The following is a 19959-nucleotide window of genomic DNA, read 5'->3' as shown; positions in this document are numbered from 1 at the left end:
TTGTTATTCATAGGTTATTATGCGATGGTTTTATTGGTCTGGCCCACTTGAGATCAAATTGGGCTGTATGTGGCCCATGAACCATAGTGAGTTTGACACCCCTGCTTTAGACATACAAAAAAAATTCTTGTGCTTTTATTTCGAAGGTAAAATCCCCGTGCACTTCCGGTGTGGTCTGTGCTACCTGCGCGTGACTTGACGCAGGCAGCTCGTCTGTAGCTGCTGCTGGCTGCTGCAGGCGTGCTATTTGCGGCAGCGGAGAGACCTCTGCGAAATGCCTTTTGTATTCCCGGGTGTTTTTTTTGGTTTAGTTTTGTGTTTCGCGAGGGTCAGCTCCCAGTGTTTGTAGCCATGCTCTGTGGTGGATTCAGCGGGCTGTCCTAGCTGACTGAGCCGCTCCAGCAGCGGTGGGTCCGGTGCAGTGCACAGCCGGGGATGAGGCCTACTTGTTAAAGCTCCCCCACCACCCCTCCATCGCGATGGCTGATGATCAACAACAACCTGGTCAGAAGCCTGCCTCGGGATTAGGCTCTCTTCCAGCGCTGGTGCCAGGACTCCAGGGGCCCGAGGCTAACGCGTTACAGTTCAAAATAAAGAATTCAATTTGGTAAGGATGGAAATGATCCTCGAGCAGCCACACTGTCCTTTTCGCTAGCCGTAGCCTCATAATTAGCGTATCTAGCTGTGGAGTGGCAGGGAGGCTGTGTGCTGCACAAAGCGGCTGGAAATAACACGAGTGCTCCCGAGCTAACCCACGATATTTCACGGAAATGCGATGACAGCGAGGAAAGCTGCACTGCCTGCTGCCTGTGTACGCGTTACTAAGACGCTAAGGTGCAGGTATTTACAGCAGGAGTAGCTCTAATCATTAGCATCGAGCCATAGGAGGCCATGTGATAGATGACACCACATCCACCGGTGGTGCTGATGCTCAGGATGACAGGTGTCAAAGCAGACAGCTACACACACACAGACAGCCTCACACTGATTTAATACAGCTAATAACAACACAATACACTCCTATAACAATGGGTTACATTTTAGTTTCTGCAGTGGCTTTGGAAATGATTAAAACCCAATTAGATTTCCCATAACCATGCAGTGCATTGTGATTGACAAAACCTGACATTTTATTATCTACATTAGATGTTATATTATGCAGTGGCTTTGGAAAGAAACATTCACAAATTGGTACACTTTACAGATGTCATTTAAAAGGAACTAAATGTACTTGCACAATAACTCACAATGACTAAGGAAGAAAATTGTTTTTAAGGGTTTTTGCATGTTTAATACATGTCTAAAAATGAAATTGCTCATTTACTTAAGTCGTCAGAGTCTCTGCTGTGCATCCTTTGGTGCACCTGCTTTGATTACTATCCCTGAGATGCCTCTGGGGATGTGTCAGCAATCTAATTTTAGCTGTTATCAGCTAAATGATGCAGTATATTTACTGTCTAACGTATTATTTGTGTCTGAATTATGAATTTGAAATGTGTGAAATATGTACTGGCCTTTATTTGACAGTAAGAAAGGCACAGGTGTAGGCTTAAATAATAAAATCAATTACAACTTAACATTTAGCTGCTTAAATTTCAGGGTCTTGGCGTTAGAGGTATTAATGTTATTTGGGTGGAACAGTTAGTCGTAATTTTATTGTAAATGCATTATGGACTACTGCAGGAGGCTCAATATTTGTTGAAAGCGAAATGTTTGTCATATTGCCATTATAAATGAAACATTGTCATGCTGCACTGATGTCCTGGCCTATACATCGTCTTGTTTGATACAGATCGCTGCAAAAATCACACTTAAATTCTTTCTATATGGGTTTTTTTTTAATGAAAATAAGAATAGATATGTAAAAATTATCATTTCCTCTTATATTTAAAAATAATTACCATGCAATATCAGTCAAAAATAATCACAATAATATTTTTTTTTTCCCAAATCAATCATTTTTTCAATCTACACCTGTGCTTTTACATCAGTGACAAATCATAATGTGTGGTGTAAAAAAGGGCTATGGAGCAAAAAAAGATAGTTTCCATGTCATGGATCCCCCAGTGTGGTTTATTGCATTTTACAGATGCCATAATTTCAGTGGTGCAACACTACACCTCCCAATGGTGATGCAAAATGACGGTAATTCATAAGAGTCAAAGTCTTAATTTACTGCTCACCGTACAATGAGCTATTGAGTCTGTTGCACAGGGAGCAGTGAATGAGGACACAGCCTGGAGCTTGATTGGAGGATTTCTGTGGCAAATTCAAATGATTGGACATGATTTGAAAAGGGAAACATACCTGTGTGTGTGTGTGTGTGTGTGTGTGTGTGTGTTTAAGGTTCCTATAAAAGAGCTTTTCAGACCTAGTCGTCATGTCCAAGGAACTCTCCGTGGTCCTTCGTGATTGAATCGTGTCAAGGCAGAGATGTGGGCGAGGGTATGAAACCATTTCTGGGCTCTATCATTGTGATGTGGAAGAAGTATGGAACCACTAGGACTCTTCTTAGAGCTGGCCGTCCAACTCAAGGCAACAAGAGTCATGGTCAGGGAGGTGACAAACAGCCCAGTGGCCTCAGGACACAGGTGCTTCATACATGTCATCACCATTTCTACAATAAAGCAGAGTGATGTTAGCATCATGCTGTGGAGGTGCCTCTCTGCGGAGGAATGAATGCAGCCAAACATAAGAAGGACCTTGAAGTAAACCTTCTCCAGAGTGCACACAAACACAGAGCTGTATGACAACAACCAAAGCCGACAGCCAAGACACAGCTGCAGTGGATTTTGGGATATGTCTCTGAATGTCCTTGAGTGACCCAGCTGAAGCTTGGACTTGAGACCCAAAAAACATCTGTGGAGAGACCTGAAGATGACACATCACACACTCCCCTCTGAAGTGTAGAGAATCTACCAGGAAGAAGACTCGAAACTGTAATTTGTGCCAAAGCTGGTTCTGAATAAATGGACTGAATTCTGATGCAAACGAGAAATTTAGGTTTTTAAATAAATTTACAAAACGTACGAAACATGTTTTCGCTGTTTAATATTGTTTATTGTGTTCAGATTGATGGCCTAAAAGTGCATTAAATCCATTTTGAATTAAACAGTAACACAATAAAGAGTTCAAAAGGCGAAGGAGTCTGAATACTTTACAAAGCCACTGCTTATAGTCATATCTGAGTTTATATAGAGAATAAAGATGAAACATTGTCATGATTTCACTCTTTTTATGGCATGGTGATGCAGAACATTTCTAAAACACATCCAATTTTGTATCATGATTAAGGATATTTAAAAAGATACATTAAAAATACAGTGGTAGAAGAGAACTTCTAAATATTAATACATTTCCTGTTTGATTATCATCATCATTGTTATCATATTTAGCCTATTAGTTGAAAAGATAAGAAAATCCTGTATGTATCAATGTTATTTTAATCTGAATCATATTTAATGTCATTTCTGTTTTTTGCTTTCCTTCTCATTGTAGCAAATCTGTACAATCAAAAGTGGACAGCATATTGGTGAGTATCCACAACACACAAGTCTTTGTTGTTTGTTACCTACGAGCTCCCCGTCATCAGGAAGTCAGATGTAACTGTTTATTGGTGGCTCATAGAAACAGGTGTGCAGTTCAGCTTTCGTTAGGAAAGAATATGATAATGTATGTTTCATGCTTAGTTGTAGGATTGGGCAATACATCAACGTTATATCAATACTGCAATACGAGACCAGGTATCATTATAGATGTTGGATGTGGCAGTATGGCATTAGTGTTTTCCTGGCTTTAAATGTTGCATTACAGTTAAGTGATATAATAAATACCCAGGCTGTTCTAGCTGTTCAGTTATTTACCCACTTAGTTATTAGGAGTGGGGGGAAAATTGTCAATTGCGATATTTTTGTGTGGCAATATTCTATCGTCACACAGTGCTAAGACTGTATTGCGTTTAATATATTGCATGTTAAACTGTAGGTAGCCTACTTAAATATTAAATATGTGGCTTTTTCAGTTTACTAGATACATGCTGCTACAAAAACTGGTTGAAGTGAGATGAGCAGACTGAAAACTTATTAAATAGATAAAACAGACGTTGACAGTGTTTTGCTTTGGAGACATTAGTTGCAGCTGAAAACAGGTAATAAATCGCAATATATTTTATCACAATACTCAGCATATTGCAACACATTTTTAAATCGCAATAATATTGTATAGTGATTGATGTGTTGTTACAGTATTGTATCGTGGAGCCTCTGGTGATTCCCATCTCTGTTAGTCATTATATCCACATTACTCATGGTTATTTATCAAAAATATTGTGATTGTTTTTTTTTTTTCCATAACACCCAGTCCTACTTAGTTGTCCTTATTGATTGTAAATTACTCCAGTGGAACCATGATGCTTAAATTTGCTCACCTAATATTTACATTACAGTGATGAATAAAAATAGTGAACGTAGTTTGATTATATTGGTTTGTAAATACACATAGATTGGTTTTAAGAACAACTTTTTTGGCATGTGTGTATGTGTAAAAGCTTTCTATTTATGCACATTTTGTTCTGGATTAATCCGAAGTGGCCCACGCCTTGTATTCAGCAACAAAGCCATGTCAGTGACATCAAAGCTACATGATAAAGCTTGTCCATGTTTTTTCTTACTAACAGAAAATACAGGCCGTTAACTGTTCCTGTATCTGTCTGGTGTTTGACAGATTTCGGCAGGCAGGTTTGGCCCCTTTCTTTACAAGTCCTGATAAAACATAAACCTTTTACCACTTCAGATGGTTACACATTAACACAGTGGCACACAGCACGTCAGACTGCGGCAAATCAAAGACGTCCTTTACACCTGACAGTATATACCTGTGTTTCTAACATGGATTGTGTCTAAATAGTGTTGTGGGGTAAATATCAGGATCGTCATACGGTTTAATAATATGTGTATAGAATGTAAAGGTGAGGAGACAAAATAGTATGAACACTTAAAGTGATAATATTTTCTATTATCATATATTTAATATTATATCAAAATGTTCATATATGTAATGATATAATATATTTTGGGGAATTTGTATTGAAAAATTGTGTCTGTTTTTGGCTCATCTAATAAATTAAACAACTGACAATCAAAACACTAAATCACATTCATGGAAAAATCATGCAAAGCCAATATTGTCATGAGCAATGGTGGACTAGTGCAACCAGAAAAAAAACATGCAGCATTTTCCTGCATATATGTATGAAATTGTAAAGAAAGAGAATAATGTATTCATCTAAAAAGCATAGGGATAATTAAGAGATACAATATATTGTCCTTGGACACTGAGATTCAAATGTGAGGTCTGTTTGTGTAGCTGTCATTTGAAAATGAACATACCACATGTATATTGGTGCCATATACAGGTGGTGCTTGCATTGTGTAGCCGTTGGATGGTTCCTACATCTGATACGTGTGATTCTGTAACTGAAAATGTAATTATGCAAATCAAACGTCTGAGGTTGCCTAGGTTACCGGTATATGTTTTGATGCCAGGTGTAAAGGTCATCTTAGGGAATCCAAGAAAACATTTAAGGGGATGAATGGTGCCAAAGATTGAAGCATCATGGTATAAGTGGAGAAGGACTAATTTGCTCCTTTGTCACTTGTAGCAATGGAGTGTAGTAAATAGCGTTTTCTCTCACTACTCATTGGCTGACAGCTCTCACCTCATTCATTCAAGTATTGGTTCCCCTAGCAACAAAGAGACAAATAGAAAAGGGAAAGTGGTAAGATGAGTCCGTTCTTAGAAACCAGTTGAAAAGCAGTCGGGTTTTGAATCAGTAGTAAGGAGGTTGTGTGTCACGGTCACACCTGTGTAGCGATTTAAAGTCAGCACTAAATTCAAAACCAGATAGCCTAAATTTTCTGTGTGCATATATCTATTTGTCCAGTTGTGAAGAGCTAACAATACGGCCTGAAATCAGATTTACAGTCTTTTGATCACCTTCTGTCTTCATTCTTTATTCCATATTACTCTCATGAAGACGCACAGGGATGAGTTAGGATTTTATCGATACTCCTTATCAGTTCGGTTCTTTATCAATACTTTATTTGGTTCTTTTTCTTGTACCTCTTTTTGGTTTTCTCAAGCTTCCTCCCACAGTCCAAAGACATGCAGGTTAATTGGTGACTCTAAATTGTCCGTAGGTGTGAATGTGAGTGTGAATGGTTGTCTGTCTCGATGTGTCAGCCCTGTGATAGTCTGGTGACCTGTCCAGGGTGTAGCCCGCCTCTCGCCCAATGTCAGCTGGGATAGGCTCCAGCCCCCCCTGTGACCCCCAAAAGGATAAGATGTTCCAGAAATTGAATGAATGAGAATTTATTTATGTATTGAATATAACTAAATGTTGTTTGTAGAGCAGCAACAGCAAAGTCACTATCTAAGCTCAATAACCAGTCCCTCCAGGATGTTGTGATGTTGCGATCACAACAACTAACGCAAATTCAGCCAATTCCCGTGAACTGCAATTTTGTACAATCACCACAGCTTTACCACAAATTTGACTATTTATAATGGAAAAACTCGTATTTCATTGTAGAGCTGCACGCAGCATATTAATTCACTCGGCCTCCTTGCCCCGATCTGTTTATCATGAGGCTACTGCTGCAGGAGTGAGAGCTCCATGCCTAAGATCTAGTCACACACACATTTAAAGGGATAACTTTTAGCATCAAGAGGCTGTGTTAGCTCGTGCTAACCGTGCAGGGCACAGACAACAGGAGGAGAGCAGCTCATGGAGACGATCCCTCAGCACCGCGTTGGCAGCAACAGCTGATAGTTGTCAATCAGCTGCTGCTGCCCCCTATTGTTACAAATAGATACTAATTCTTTGGGACACACTGAATGCTCATAGTGATTGGCTCTGAATCCAAAACTGAATCACAACTATTTTTGCAATTTTCACTTGATCCCTCAACCTAAAAGAAGGCAATGTAACATTGGATATTTTTTTCCAAAAGCTTTAGTGAAATCAGACATTTCAGGCTCCAACAATTGCAAAAAAAACCCTGCAAAATCCTGGAGGGACTGAACAATATCTCAGTGGAAACCAATCTTAAGAGAGGGAGGAGGGGCTGGTTTCTCTTATCCAACAGCTAATTTAATGTTTAATGATACCTGGCAAACTAAGCTAAGCAGTTAGACGACATACAGATGGCTTTTGTTTTAGCCGAGCTAGCACCCTGTTCTTGTGTAAAACATAGTGACAGTTGATGAGACAGACAGAACAGATTGTAATATTGCTTTACTACATGTTTGTGCTGGTTAAACAGGTGTACTGATGAAGTATTTATTGTCGCTAAGGTTTTATTACACTTACAGTAACAAGTGTAGTTGGAGGAGCTGAGCCCAGACACAGAGAGCAGAGGAGAGGCTGCAGCCTGGTGATAAATTACACCAAAATGTTAAAAGGTGCCAATAATTTAGCACCAATGCCCGTTTAATACCAGGTTTTGGTACCCATCCCTGAGCTTACATTTAGATTTTGCTTGGGGGGAAAAGTTTTTTACTTTGTTTTATATGAGTAATCTTTTCCTCTTTTGTGATGATTTTATTTTTACAGCAAGATGTTGAGAAGTTTACAGACATCGAAAAACTCTACCTCTACCTTAAGTTGCCTTCTGGTCCCAGCAGTGGCAATGATAAAAGGTGAGTCACAGACACACACACACACACTCACTTTACGCAAGTTTTCCACTTTGCTCTTTGGCCTTTTTTTGTCTCACACACACATGGCTGCTTTGTCGTGGCTCTCATTACATTATTGGCACTGTTGTCTCATTGCTTGTCAAAAGTTCAAGTCACTATCCACTGGCTACTTCGCAGACACAGTTCAGGCTGCTAGCTCCCAAAAATGAAATTGAGTTTTACGTTTTTGACATTTTTGGGGGGTCGTTCGTCACTGGTGAGTTTTTTTTAATGCAAAATTCTCATTTGTTTTTCAGCTGTTTGATTGATTATCATTATGAAGCAAACCACTGACCTATTTAGATTTTTGCTATACCTAGCTGTCTGTGTTTCATTTGTTTCCCCATATCTATTCATCACCCCAACCCCCCAATTCTGCCCATTTGGACTGAGAATGAGAGGGGGTCCTCCACTCCTGGATTATGGTATTAAAGTTTCTGTATTAACAAGAAATGATGCATACAAATCGAGGACACGGCCTCACCAGATTTATTTTTCCTCTGTGCCACTTTCAGTGATCAGAGTTCCATGTCGTCAAGCCGTACTCAACAGATGTATGCTTTCAACTGGATACGGAATCACCTAGAAGAGCACCCAGAGACTTCCCTCCCAAAGCAAGAGGTGTATGATGAATACAAGTGAGTGTGTGACCTTGCTGTGTGGTCGGGGAGGTGAAGGGCGACAGAAAAGGGGACAGTATGTGTTTTACTTTAAATCTCATGGAGGATTCTCTTCTCTTGCAGGAGCTATTGTGACAATCTCGGCTACAATCCACTGAGTGCAGCAGACTTTGGGAAGATCATGAAGAATGTCTTTCCTAACATGAAGGCACGTCGACTGGGCATGAGGGGCAAATCCAAATATCCTTTACCTCCGACGAACCTGTCTTCCTCCTATGCTTTTATCTGTCTGTGCTTTGCTAAATCCTGCCTTTATATTCCTCAAATTGTGAGCAAGTTAACAAGACATGTAGTGTTGCTGTTCAGAAAAGGCAGATCATGGGTTTTTTATGCTAGCAGTGAGTGACTGTGTTAAAGGAATAGTTTGGATTTTCTGAAGTGGGGTTGTTTGAGGTACTTGGTCATGGTCAGTGTATTACCCACAACAGATGACGGTGGGCACGCTTAGTTTGTTGGGGACAGGGAAACAGAGATCTGTGTGGGTTAGGGTTAGGTCATTTGGTCCACGAGCTTCGCCTCGATGATAACCGTTTCCAGGCGTATTTTAGGATGACTAAGGGGCAGTTTGACAACCTACTGTCTATCGTCGGGCCGTATAGTTCTGTGCATCCAGCAACGGCTTCCACCAGTTTCTCCTCCATTGTTTACCAGCTGTAAACTTGTTGACGTGACCACCATAGAAGGCCCGCCTCTCAAATCATCCTTTCGAACAATGGGAAAAAAAGATGACGAATACAGAGATGATGTAGGGTGCTTTTCTGCTCTGAGTTGAAGTTTTTTCAACTTGAGTAGTTCGGCAAATGCAAATGCAAAAACCACAAGCAAAAAGCTTCGTTCTTATTAAAAACAGCTACGAAAAGCTGCCTTTAGCTGCTAAAATGCTTTCACTGTAATCGGGGCCTTAAAAAGCCAATAGTGGGGGATTCGCGACATAAAGCTGAAAAGATGTTGTTTTGGCTTTGAGGTGTTCTTAAAATTGACAATTTCTGTCAGATTTTCTGAGAAGATAACTTTTTGCATGGGCCTAAAAGAGGGGAAAGGGATTGCATAGATACAAACCATGAATTTGGCCCACCCAATGTAAAACCACCATATTATATACATTACCATGTCCAGGGTCATTACGTGTCAGACACCTTAACTCCTTCTCACATACTGTTATAGCGGGTTAAGGAAGAAAGCTTTTGTTCACATGCCGTCCTTACCCAACCTGGATCTGCAGAAATCTGGTGATGGGGTAAGTTACACTGCAAGAAAAAATACTTTAAACCATCCAGGTAAATATCTAGTTACACTTTTAAAATGCTCTGTTGCTCATCCACCTGCTGCTGTCCTCTGTAGTGTGAGCTGATGGAGCCAACGGGCCAGTCTCCGAGCGCTGAGGATGAAATGAGATCTGCAGCCTGTGGACTGGTGTGTGAGTGGGCCCAAAAGGTCCTGAGTCGTCAGTTTGACAACGTGGAGGACCTGGCCCGCTTCTTGCTCAATAGCCACTACATTGGTACTAAGTCCATGGCTGCACTCACTGTTATGACCGGAACACCCACAGGTGAGGATGTCCGCTGATCTGCTGGTGTGGTCATTTCACAGTGGTCTGTGTGTGTTTGTGAAGTTTAGTTTGTGCTGTGTGCATCATAGCTGACAGCATCATATTGAAGTGTTAGAAAGGCACTTTAAAAATAGGATTATGATTTGTTTACTTATGTGATTTTGTGCCTCAGCGGCACCCTTAGGGTTTAAAAGTGTTTTCCTCATGTGATCCTGCACGTGTCCCCCAAAACAGTGCAAGCACACAGTAGTCAGCTGTCCATGGTGCTGAAAATGTAACTAGGTTAATTCAGCTGTCTATAAACAATGTCTTATATTAACCACCCTCATGATGTCATTTTAGCCAAAAAAAAAGGATTATGAACATAAACCTAGACTATGGTTAAAAAGGAAGTGCGACATGATTTTCGTTAATTTCAGGGCACTTGCATCGCATCTGCTTCCACAGGTCTGTGCCTTGCCGTCTGTGCACTCTTTAGATTTAAAGGTGTTTCAAAATGAATGATGAATTCAAGGACAATGTATTATCATACTGAGCTCATCATGAAAAGGTAGCCTCAACAGTCAGATCTGGGCCTGAAGAAGAAGAGCAAATCATGTTGTCTTTTGTCAACACTTGGGAATTCTCTATCACTGGAAAATAATAAGTACCTAGCTAAAATGGCGTACTCCCACTAAACAAAGGAAACTAAAAGATGAAACCCATCTTGTGTTGCATGTTCAGAGCAGGGGTGTCAAACTCATTTTAATTCATGGGCCACATCCAGCCCACTTTGATCCCAAGTGAGCTGGACCAGTAAAACATCGCATAATTACCTATAAATAACAACACCTCCAAATTTTTCTCTTCTTTTAGAGTAAATTCAAAGTACATTCTGAAAATGTTCATCCATTTACGAAACAGATGATGAACAGCCTGAGATGTCTTGGGGAAAAATAAGTGCAATTTCAACGATGTGTCTCAGTTTTTCCACATTGAGTCAGTCTGCTACTCCCTGTCATTACATGTGCATTTTTCCATGCATTTCCACCCCTGTGTGGTAACGCTGGCATCACCACACCAAACTAAAGTGGAAGCTATTGAGGAAGCAGTTTAAGATGTTCCCTGCTTTACAAAGCATTTTTAAATCAATTGGCTGTGCCTCCGCAATACGGTTTCAAATATTATTTTAAGATAGACATCTGATACAGATACTTTTGGACTGAAGCTGCTGTGACATTTTTTTGCACCATGTTTAATATTGTTAAATGTGACAGCATTAAGTAGTCATTGTTTTGTTGGTGATCACTGTCACTTATCCTTCACAAGTACAGGTGTGCAAAGTCATCCAGTGGACTAGATTAGACCCTTTGGCTTGCAGGCCCTGTGTTTGACACCCCTGGGTTAGCGTTTTCAATTTAAACCTTTTTGCTAGTTTGAAATACATGATAATACTGTGATACATTTTTTCCTTACTTATATGTGACACTGCAGGCCCAGAAACATTGAAACCATCACTGTTGGCAGCGCCTGGTTTGCTCTCACCGACACAGTATCCTTGCTAATTACAATTCTTGGGTGTTTTTTTTCTTCTCTTGACAGGAATGAAGACGCCAACTCCAGCCTCCGCGTTTGTGCCAACAGCTGAGACAAACTCTTTCCAGCCCCAGGTGAAGACCCTGCCCTCTCCCTCTGTTGATGCAAAGCAGCAACTGCAGCGCAAGATCCAGAAGAAGCAGCAGGAGCAGAAGCTCCACTCACCCCTGCCCAGCGACAACCAAGTCAAGAGAACGGAGGCCAGTACCCCCGGCCCTACCATCCCCTGTGGCAGCCCTGCTCTGCTGTCCCCTCAGCCCACCATAGGCATCGTGGTAGCAGCTGTCCCCAGCCCAGTCACGGTATGTAGCTGAATTTCTCCCACTAACTATGCTCAGAGATGTTATTGACGAATGTGCCTAAATTTAATGGTATATTCTCACTTTTCTCCTCCCAGGTACAGAGAGGCAGGCAGTTGATGACCTCACCCAGCCCTGTTGGGACAACAGAGGGAAAAGTGTTGCCTGTAAACTTCCAAGTAGTCACTCAGTCTCTTAAACAGTCCCCCAAAACTCCCCAGAACATCTCAGCTAGTCCTGTGGGTGACCGGCTGGCACGACACGGTACGCGGTACGCACAAATTCTGCCCAAACCCTCTGCCACCAGTGCCATCACACTGCGCTCACCCCCCACCCTGCTCATCACCAACAGCCCCATAAAAACTGTGATGCCAACTCCCCACGTCAGCTCAGTCAACGTGGTGAAGATGACGGCCATTGCTCTGGCTCCCAGCAGCAGCAGCACAACCGTGCGTCCTGCCTCAGCGGGTGTGAATACCATAGCAGCTTCTGACGACTCCCAGCAGTCACAAGGTGGGAGCTCGGCTGCCCCTCAGTCTCCTGCAATCAGACCCAGTGCCCCCGTTTCCACCCCAGTCCTCTCCACTGACACCAAAGTGGTGTCTGAAGCTGGAAATGACAATAACTCCACCCATGGCACAGAGAAAACTGCTGCTGGGGCCAAAGAGGAGAGAATGGCTAAGTTCAGGGCTGCCAGTGAGCCAAGCTTCCTGATAAAGTGCTCTCCTGGACCAGACAAAGGGGGAAGGATAAAAAGTGACCCCACATCCCCTCCCATCTCGGTAGCTGTGGCTGGGACTCAGGACAGCAATAACAGTAACTGCCATGACAGTACTTTGTACTTGACTGTTGATAATCAGAACTCGAATGGCAACATGTCATCCAATGGCTCCTCCGCTGTTACCACAACATCGAAGGATCCCTGCCTAGATGCCAAGAGCCCCAGGAAGCGCACAGGCCCAGGCGGAGAGTCCCATGTGATTCCTGTAAAGAGGGTGTTTATCTCCCAGCAGCCACTAGCTGTAGTTGACAATCCCAAACCTGGAGTCAGTGCTGCATTAAAGAGGATCCCCAGACCGGGAACCCCTGCCAGACCAGAGAGTGCCCCCTGCAAAGTGACTGTGAAACACACCTCCATAGGGCCCACACAGATTCTTGCACTCTCTGACTCGCCCATCATACACACTGAGGGCTCCCAGACTGTTGTCAAACCCCAGGCCTTGGTGGTGAAACGTGAAGACCATTCTCTCAGCACTGACACCAGCACCGGAGCAGCTGGAAACAACACGTCGGATCAGGTGTTGCTTCGGCAGATCACCGGGGACCCTCATGCCATACCAGCCAACTCAGGAGCACACGAAGCCTCTGTGATGAGTGACTTAAAGAGCACAATATGGGAGGAGGGACAGCTTGACGAACTTCGGAAGCAGGCGTTTGCGCAGCAGATACCAGCAGAACACAAACAAGCCCCTACTGACCAGCTTTCCATTATAGCTCAACCCTCTGAGGCCTCGGGCCAGCTCACCCTCCCGCAGGAGATGGTGGACTTTGCAGGTTCTCAACCCAGCATGGACTACTTTCCGTTCAACGATGATGACATGACCCAGGACAGCATTGTGGAGGAGCTAGTCCAAATGGAGGAGCAGATGAAGCTGAAGGGTCTCTTTAGTAGCTGTGTCGATGTGTCTTTACAAGGCCAGTCAGCCAGCAGTCAAGGCTCTATCCTAAATGCTCACCAGGCCGGCACTACCTTCTTCCACTCTGCCCACAGCAGCACCACTCCTGTCCAGACTCCCACTCCAACACCCACACCAACTCCGACTCCCACCCCCACCTCTGAAATGACACTTGGGCACAGCCTAACAAGAGAGAGTCCCTGCTCCCGCTTGGCTCCCATCACACCTGTGGATGGAGCCATGGGTCGCCACACCCCCATCAGCACGCCACTGTCCAACTGCAGCAGCAGCGTCCCCCCAAGCCCAGTGGAGTGCAGGAACCCTTTTGCGTTCACTCCTATTAACTCAAGCATCACAGGTTATCACGACGCCAGTATTGTCTCCAGCAGCCCTGTGAAGCCAATGCAGAGGCCAATGGCAACGCACCCTGACAAGGCCAAACTGGAGTGGATCAACAACCGCTACAACAGCAACTCTGCGGGTCCGTTGCCCAGCCATAGCATTGGCATCCTGCCCAGCTACCAAGACCTGGTAGATGACCAGTTTCGTAAGCCACATGCTTTTGCAATTCCCGGCCAGTCATTTCAGGCTCAGTCAAGACAGGATGCTGCTCACTTTGGACGTTTGACGCCCATTTCACCGGTGCAGCAACAGCAGCAGCAGCAGCAACAACAACAACAACAACAGCAGCAGCAGTTGGTAACTACTCCTACTAAACAGGAGAGTTTTGCTGTGCCAGCACCGTTAGACAACAAGGCATCCACCTCATCTGCATCCAGTACTTTCCGTTGCCGCAGTGTCAGTCCTGCAGTGCGCCAGAGAAACTTCAGTGGCAACACGGGCCCTCTAACCACCACCACCAATTCAACCACCACCACCACCTCCACCCGAACCGTGGTTTCACCCTTTAACTCCCCCATCACCTCCGAGGTGCTCAACATCCTGTCCAACAGCCAGACAGTCGGCTCTGTCCACAGCATGGTTCAGCGTAGCCAGTCTGTGCCCCTGAACATCATGATGCAGAGTGAGATGCTGCCTGTGCAGGGTCAGAGTAACACCGCCAAAATCACCAACGTTCTTCTCAGCAAGATGGAGGCTGACGGGGATGATTCTGTCCGTGGCCTGGGTATTAACAACCTCCCCTCTAACTACACGGCTCGCATGAACCTCACACAGATCCTGGAGACCACTCCTGGCTTCGCTGGGGGAACCGCTCACCAGACTCAGCTGCCTGTTAGCTCCAGCCCTGCTGCCTTTGAGCTCCAGCAGCATGGCTACCTCACCACCGGCAGTGGAGAACAGGTGAGTTTCTCCGCTGGGGACAGCCAAGCACAAGCAGGTCCTGGTGAGCAAGACCAGCAACAGCAACAGCAGCAGCAGCAGCAGCTCCAGGAGAATCCTGTGCAGACACAACCACAGCTCCTCCTCCAGAGCACACAGCAGCAGGAGGCAGAGGACGAGCAACAGCAGCTGGATTTCAACAACACTGTCAAGGACTTGTTGGGGGACGATGGCCTCAACCCCAGTTCCCAGTTGGTGGGTCAGGTAGCTTCGGAGCTCAACGCTGTGGCGTCTGACTTCTCAAACGACATCAGACTGACCTCAGATCTGTCCAGTAGCATCACTGACCTTAACACGTTGGACACCAACCTGCTGTTTGACCCTAATCAGCAGCAGGAACAATATGAAGACTCAACACTGGAAGAACTGAAGAACGACCCGCTTTTTCAGCAGATATGCAGTGATACTGTGAACTCTGGCTTTGACTGGCTAGAAAGCAAAGACCAGCCTACTACAGTAGAGATGCTGGGCTAATGTTATCTTTTACTCTGTATGATTTCTGTTTTCTGTTGTTTGTTTGGTGCGTATGTAGTTTATCTGTTTTTAAACTATAGTTTGTCGGGATTTGTCTGGACTTTGCCATTCGTTCTGTTAAAAGTGCCAGGCTTACCAGAAAATCTCTCCTACTGACATTTAGTTACTTCTCTCCTTTTTCATCTGTCACACTCGTCGGTTTCAGTACTTAACCACTTCTCTCCCTCATCTGGAATTAGAGATGTAAGCATTTCAAGTAAAAAAGTGTGAGTACGTGGTGGCAGCATGCACTTACAGAGAGCAGGTTTGTATGGTATGAACATTAAGACAAACATAATCTTCCATGTTATAACCAATCAATAATGCAATATTTGTATTTAACGAACACATAATGAAAGAAGGAGATGGGTAGGAAATTTGGCACAAAAGACCAAAAAAAAAAAGTATGCTGTTGTGTACTATTTTCAGTGTGTGCAGTTCAAGTTCAACCAAATGGAGACAATATTGGGATTGTAGTATATGCACATAATAGTTGTAGTACATTTGCCTGCCATATCTGAATATTAAAAAGGGTAGCATCTTGTGCTGCCAGGTGCTGAATTTATGACATAATCTTTATACTTTATCATATACCAAAATCAGTGGAACGCTGATTCACATCTGAGCATTGTCCAAGAGTGAAATTTTCTTAAAGCCTATACTTCTTGTACTGTTTAATATCTTATAAAGGGAGTAGATGAATCAGTAGGGAGAAGATGGGAATTCAGGCCACTTTGTGGACTATACACGGAAAGGAATCAACAACTGGCTGCCTTATTCCCAAAGTCCAAGGCCTTATGCCATCTGTAGAGAGACTGTATATAGTATAATGTTAAGAATCTTCAGAACCATCCAGAGCTTCATCATATCAAGGCAGCTGTTACTCTGATATTTTCAGTACTCTTTCTTATTGTTTTTGTTTTGCAGTGTTACAATATAGATGCGTATTGTATAGGCTAACGACTACACTGTGTGTGCCCTTATCAGTAATGGATTTAGAGGAATTTGATATGCTGTCCATAAACCATGGCAGGCACACTTTCAGTCATGAGATTCTTTTCTTTTTTTGTTTTGGCATGCTATACTCCCAGCTTGGATAAGAATATCAATGGTATGGAGAAGGCTTAGTTACATAGAAAGCTAGAGGCTGACATTTATGTTTTGACGTCATCTTGGGATCAAGAGGAAACGAAATTATGTTTGTGGAGAATCCAGCCTTATTTCCATACCAAAGATGATCTGTTTGAATAACGCAAGAGATTATTACACATAGAAACACTCCTAGTAAACATTAACAACAACAACAACAACAACAACAACAACAACAACAAGAAACGGGCAGCCTCGGAGATATAAAAGAGTTTTATTGCATTTGAGGAAAAATGGTTAAGTTGCGTAAATCTTATGTACAGTATGTAAATTTGTGAAATGGTCACTGTCCTATGTTTTATAGGTAACCATGGACCTGAAAGCATGTTGAAACCATCACTGCTAGCCAGGTAGGCTATGTGATACAGTAGGATGCTTGCTTGAGTTTTTGGCTATTGTCAATGTTGTATAAGTCATGTTTAAGCTCCATCTGTAAATAGGATAGATACATAGAGATTTGATGTATCAAGACACTATATTATGGCCATTATTCTAGCTAAGTATGTGCCATTTAAAAGAAAAAAAAGCTTAACAGATCTATAGTCGGCAAGATACTGTATGTTGTGTGTTACATTTCTGGCTCAATGTGTCGTAAAAGTAATGCTGTCTGGTCTCGCTTGCTGATTTTATTTTACTTTTTTTCTATTCAAAGATAATAGGTCTCTGCAGTTGCAGAAGTGATGTGTGCTTTGAGCAGGATCAATAGCATGGTATATTGAGATAAAAAAAAAAAAGTTGTGATACTGTTAGCTGGTTGCAAACATCTCTGTGACAGACATTGTGCTCAAAGCCTTTCAGCAGACACTGGAAAAAAAAAATTACTCATGTTTCAACAAACTTTGGAGGTTCACATTATTGCACTAAATTTTTATGACATGGCTTTGCCACATCTTTATGGACAAATGTAATGATGGATGCCCACAAAAAAAAAAGACAAAAAATATTTTTTATGACAAGATGAGTAGGGAAATTAACTGTCAGAAAATGACTAATTGTCTTGTAGCAAAATGTGCATTAATCTCAGTGAGATACACATTTCTTACTCATTCTCATACATGAGAATATAAAGCATTGAGGGAAAAAAAAGTTCAACAACCTTTTAAAACCTACATGCTCATTATGTTGATAAATGATTGTACGCACGCATGTGTGATGACTTCTGTTGTACTTTGTATTCTTGGTAACCACTGTCTTCTGTGATTTGGGCAGGTTCTGTTAACCAGACTGGCAGTGCTAGTTTCATGAGTTACATTACTTTTGTTGTGTGCTGTTTACTAAGTTAATGTTGTTCTATATGTTCTGTTGATGACTGTTTTATGTTGATTTTACATATTCTTATTTTGCAAGATGCATTTGTGAAGAAATTTAACATTTTCTTGTAACCTTTTCTTTAACAATAAGGCACTGATATTTGAATTTGAATGAAGGAAATGCACCTCTTTATGAGTACAGGAGCTCCATCAAGCAGTGACTCTGATTCTTTACCTTTGACTGACCCAGAACCAACTCTGTTTGACTATCTTGTCCATTTCTACCAGTAGAAAAAAAAACCCTCCTCTGTGGTGTTGTCTGGTGTACTGCTTAATGTACAGTAGCTTGTTAATATTGCAAACGCGTTGTTTCTTTTTTCAATGGAAAGTACTCACTGGTGAGATTTTTAAAGTGGTTTTAAAAGCCAATAAACCTTTTTTAAAGAATGTTCATGTGTTTGTACTTGCTGATGATTTTGTATTTTATTGCAGTAAATAAAAACATGATTCAAAGCATGAGCAAAAGTCACCTTACAGAACTTAGTGTCATTGGGTACGTTTACATGCACACTAATATTCCACTATTATTCTGAATATGACAGTAACCTAAATTTCATGTGAAACAGCATATTCTCTTATTTTTATATATTCAGAGTGTAGCATTTTCCGATTAAGACGTGATATGCCATTATTATGCAGTTTTTAATAGCATTCTTTGGACAATATACAGCACATTTGGAATATACATTTTGACTGGGGTTTTTACCGCAGTTTGTGACACACGGCTTCTTGCCTGTTTATAGTCAGCTCTGTGCATTATCATGGGCATGTTGTACCCAAACTAACTCGCCAACAGTTTGCAAGGCTGGTGTAGAGCAGCATGCCTAAAAGAAAACCCCACATTTCTGGTAGCAAGGAGAAACACACCTACTTTTAACATTATGAAAGGCCGAGACTGTGTTCGCACGGTCCAACAAGTCTGCCATGATGTGAAACTCTGAAAAAAGTCCTATTTTGATACAAAGAATTAAGATAAGTGGCCCAGCCATTCCACTTAAATGTATTTTGACATGATAAACGTCATCTTAGGGCATATTAATCATGCATTGTTGCATGTAAATGGGAATATAAGTTGAATATTCCTTTTCATTAGACATGTTAACAGCCTGTAGAAATGTTGTCTTCAGAATAGTGGCAAAAACAGAAATATTTTGTTCAGAAAAAGTTCTGCTGACAAGCATTTTGAGTCGAGACACATAGTGAGGAGGTGGTTAAGCCTCCCAAGGAGTCCAGTCTGGCATAAAGCTGGATATTTTGTGCATGTACATGTATGTTTACAAGCACAACATATTCTGGTTTTTGCCCTTACGCCAATAAGAAAACAGCATTCCTACCAAACTGTTTGCATGGCTAATGAAAATGAATATTCCACTGATATTCCTGTTTACATTCAGCTGTGCATACTCTGATTGTGCTCTAACATGTCGTTTATCACGTCAAATTATGGAAAGTGGAACAGTTGGAGCCACTTGTGCCATTTTGCCTCTTTGTATCAAAATAAGATTTTTGCAAAGTTTTCCACTGTTCAACTGTTCGAGCACAGCCTCCCTCTTTCATTCCTTCAGCAACCTTGTTGAAAAGGCCAGCAATGCAATATTTGCACATATCCAAGAATCTGTTGATATCCAAGTCTTTCATAATGTTTAAAAGTAAGTATGGTGAGCTAGTTTGTATACAGCATATCCATGACACCCACAGAGCTGACTATAAACAGGCAAGATGCCATGTTTCACAAACTGCGTTAAAATTTAGAATTTTTATTTATCTATTTATTATTTGTTTAACCTTTATATAACCAGCAAGTCCCACTGAAATTGAAAATCTCTCTTACTAGAGAGACCTGACCAAGGTATCAGCCAGTCAAAACACATTTAAGATGCAACAGATAAAACATATAATACAAAAATCCATAATAAATCAACAATTATTCAAACATAGCGGCCTCTCGAGAAAAACAAGCACATGTCTCTGTCATCACATTCTGTATGATGAATTTAAGAGTGTTGTATGTGTGTCTAAATAATGCTCCTAAAACCTGAATAATACCAACATATCCCACATGTCTTAATCAGAACATATTACATTTGGAATATCTCTGTACACTATCCTGTTTACATGTCCTGTATCAAA

General features: G+C 41.9%; 1 protein-coding gene across 2 annotated transcripts; it reads left to right on the top strand.

Moving 5' to 3' along the window:
* The first annotated feature begins 169 nt into the window (after positions 1-169).
* Positions 170-18216, top strand: LOC126407692 (DNA-binding protein RFX7). 2 transcript variants are annotated; one of them, XM_050072817.1, is made up of 10 exons: positions 171-607; positions 3499-3532; positions 7613-7699; positions 8125-8162; positions 8253-8375; positions 8481-8600; positions 9573-9654; positions 9759-9966; positions 11548-11843; positions 11939-18216. In XM_050072817.1, the coding sequence occupies exons 1-10, from the start codon at positions 480-482 to the stop codon at positions 15329-15331; spliced, it is 4509 nt and encodes a 1502-aa protein (XP_049928774.1). In that variant the 5' UTR covers positions 171-479; the 3' UTR covers positions 15332-18216. The 2 variants fall into 2 exon arrangements, with proteins under 2 accessions (XP_049928775.1, XP_049928774.1); XM_050072818.1 differs by lacking the exon at positions 8125-8162 and having other exon boundaries at positions 170-607; positions 7613-7698.
* The last annotated feature ends 1743 nt before the right edge of the window (positions 18217-19959 follow it).

This window comes from Epinephelus moara, chromosome 20 (genome assembly GCF_006386435.1).
Source record: "Epinephelus moara isolate mb chromosome 20, YSFRI_EMoa_1.0, whole genome shotgun sequence".
NCBI lineage: Eukaryota > Metazoa > Chordata > Actinopteri > Perciformes > Serranidae > Epinephelus > Epinephelus moara.
This window is presented reverse-complemented; position numbering and strand designations above follow the sequence as displayed.

Coding starts and splice junctions, on each gene's coding strand:
- LOC126407692 (XM_050072817.1), top strand. CDS start 480: ATGGCTGATGATCAACAACAACCTGGTCAGAAGCCTGCCTCGGGATTA. Junction 8,163..8,252: donor TCCTCCACTCCTGGATTATG/GTATTAAAGTTT, acceptor TGCCACTTTCAG/TGATCAGAGTTCCATGTCGT. Junction 9,655..9,758: donor TGCAGAAATCTGGTGATGGG/GTAAGTTACACT, acceptor TGTCCTCTGTAG/TGTGAGCTGATGGAGCCAAC.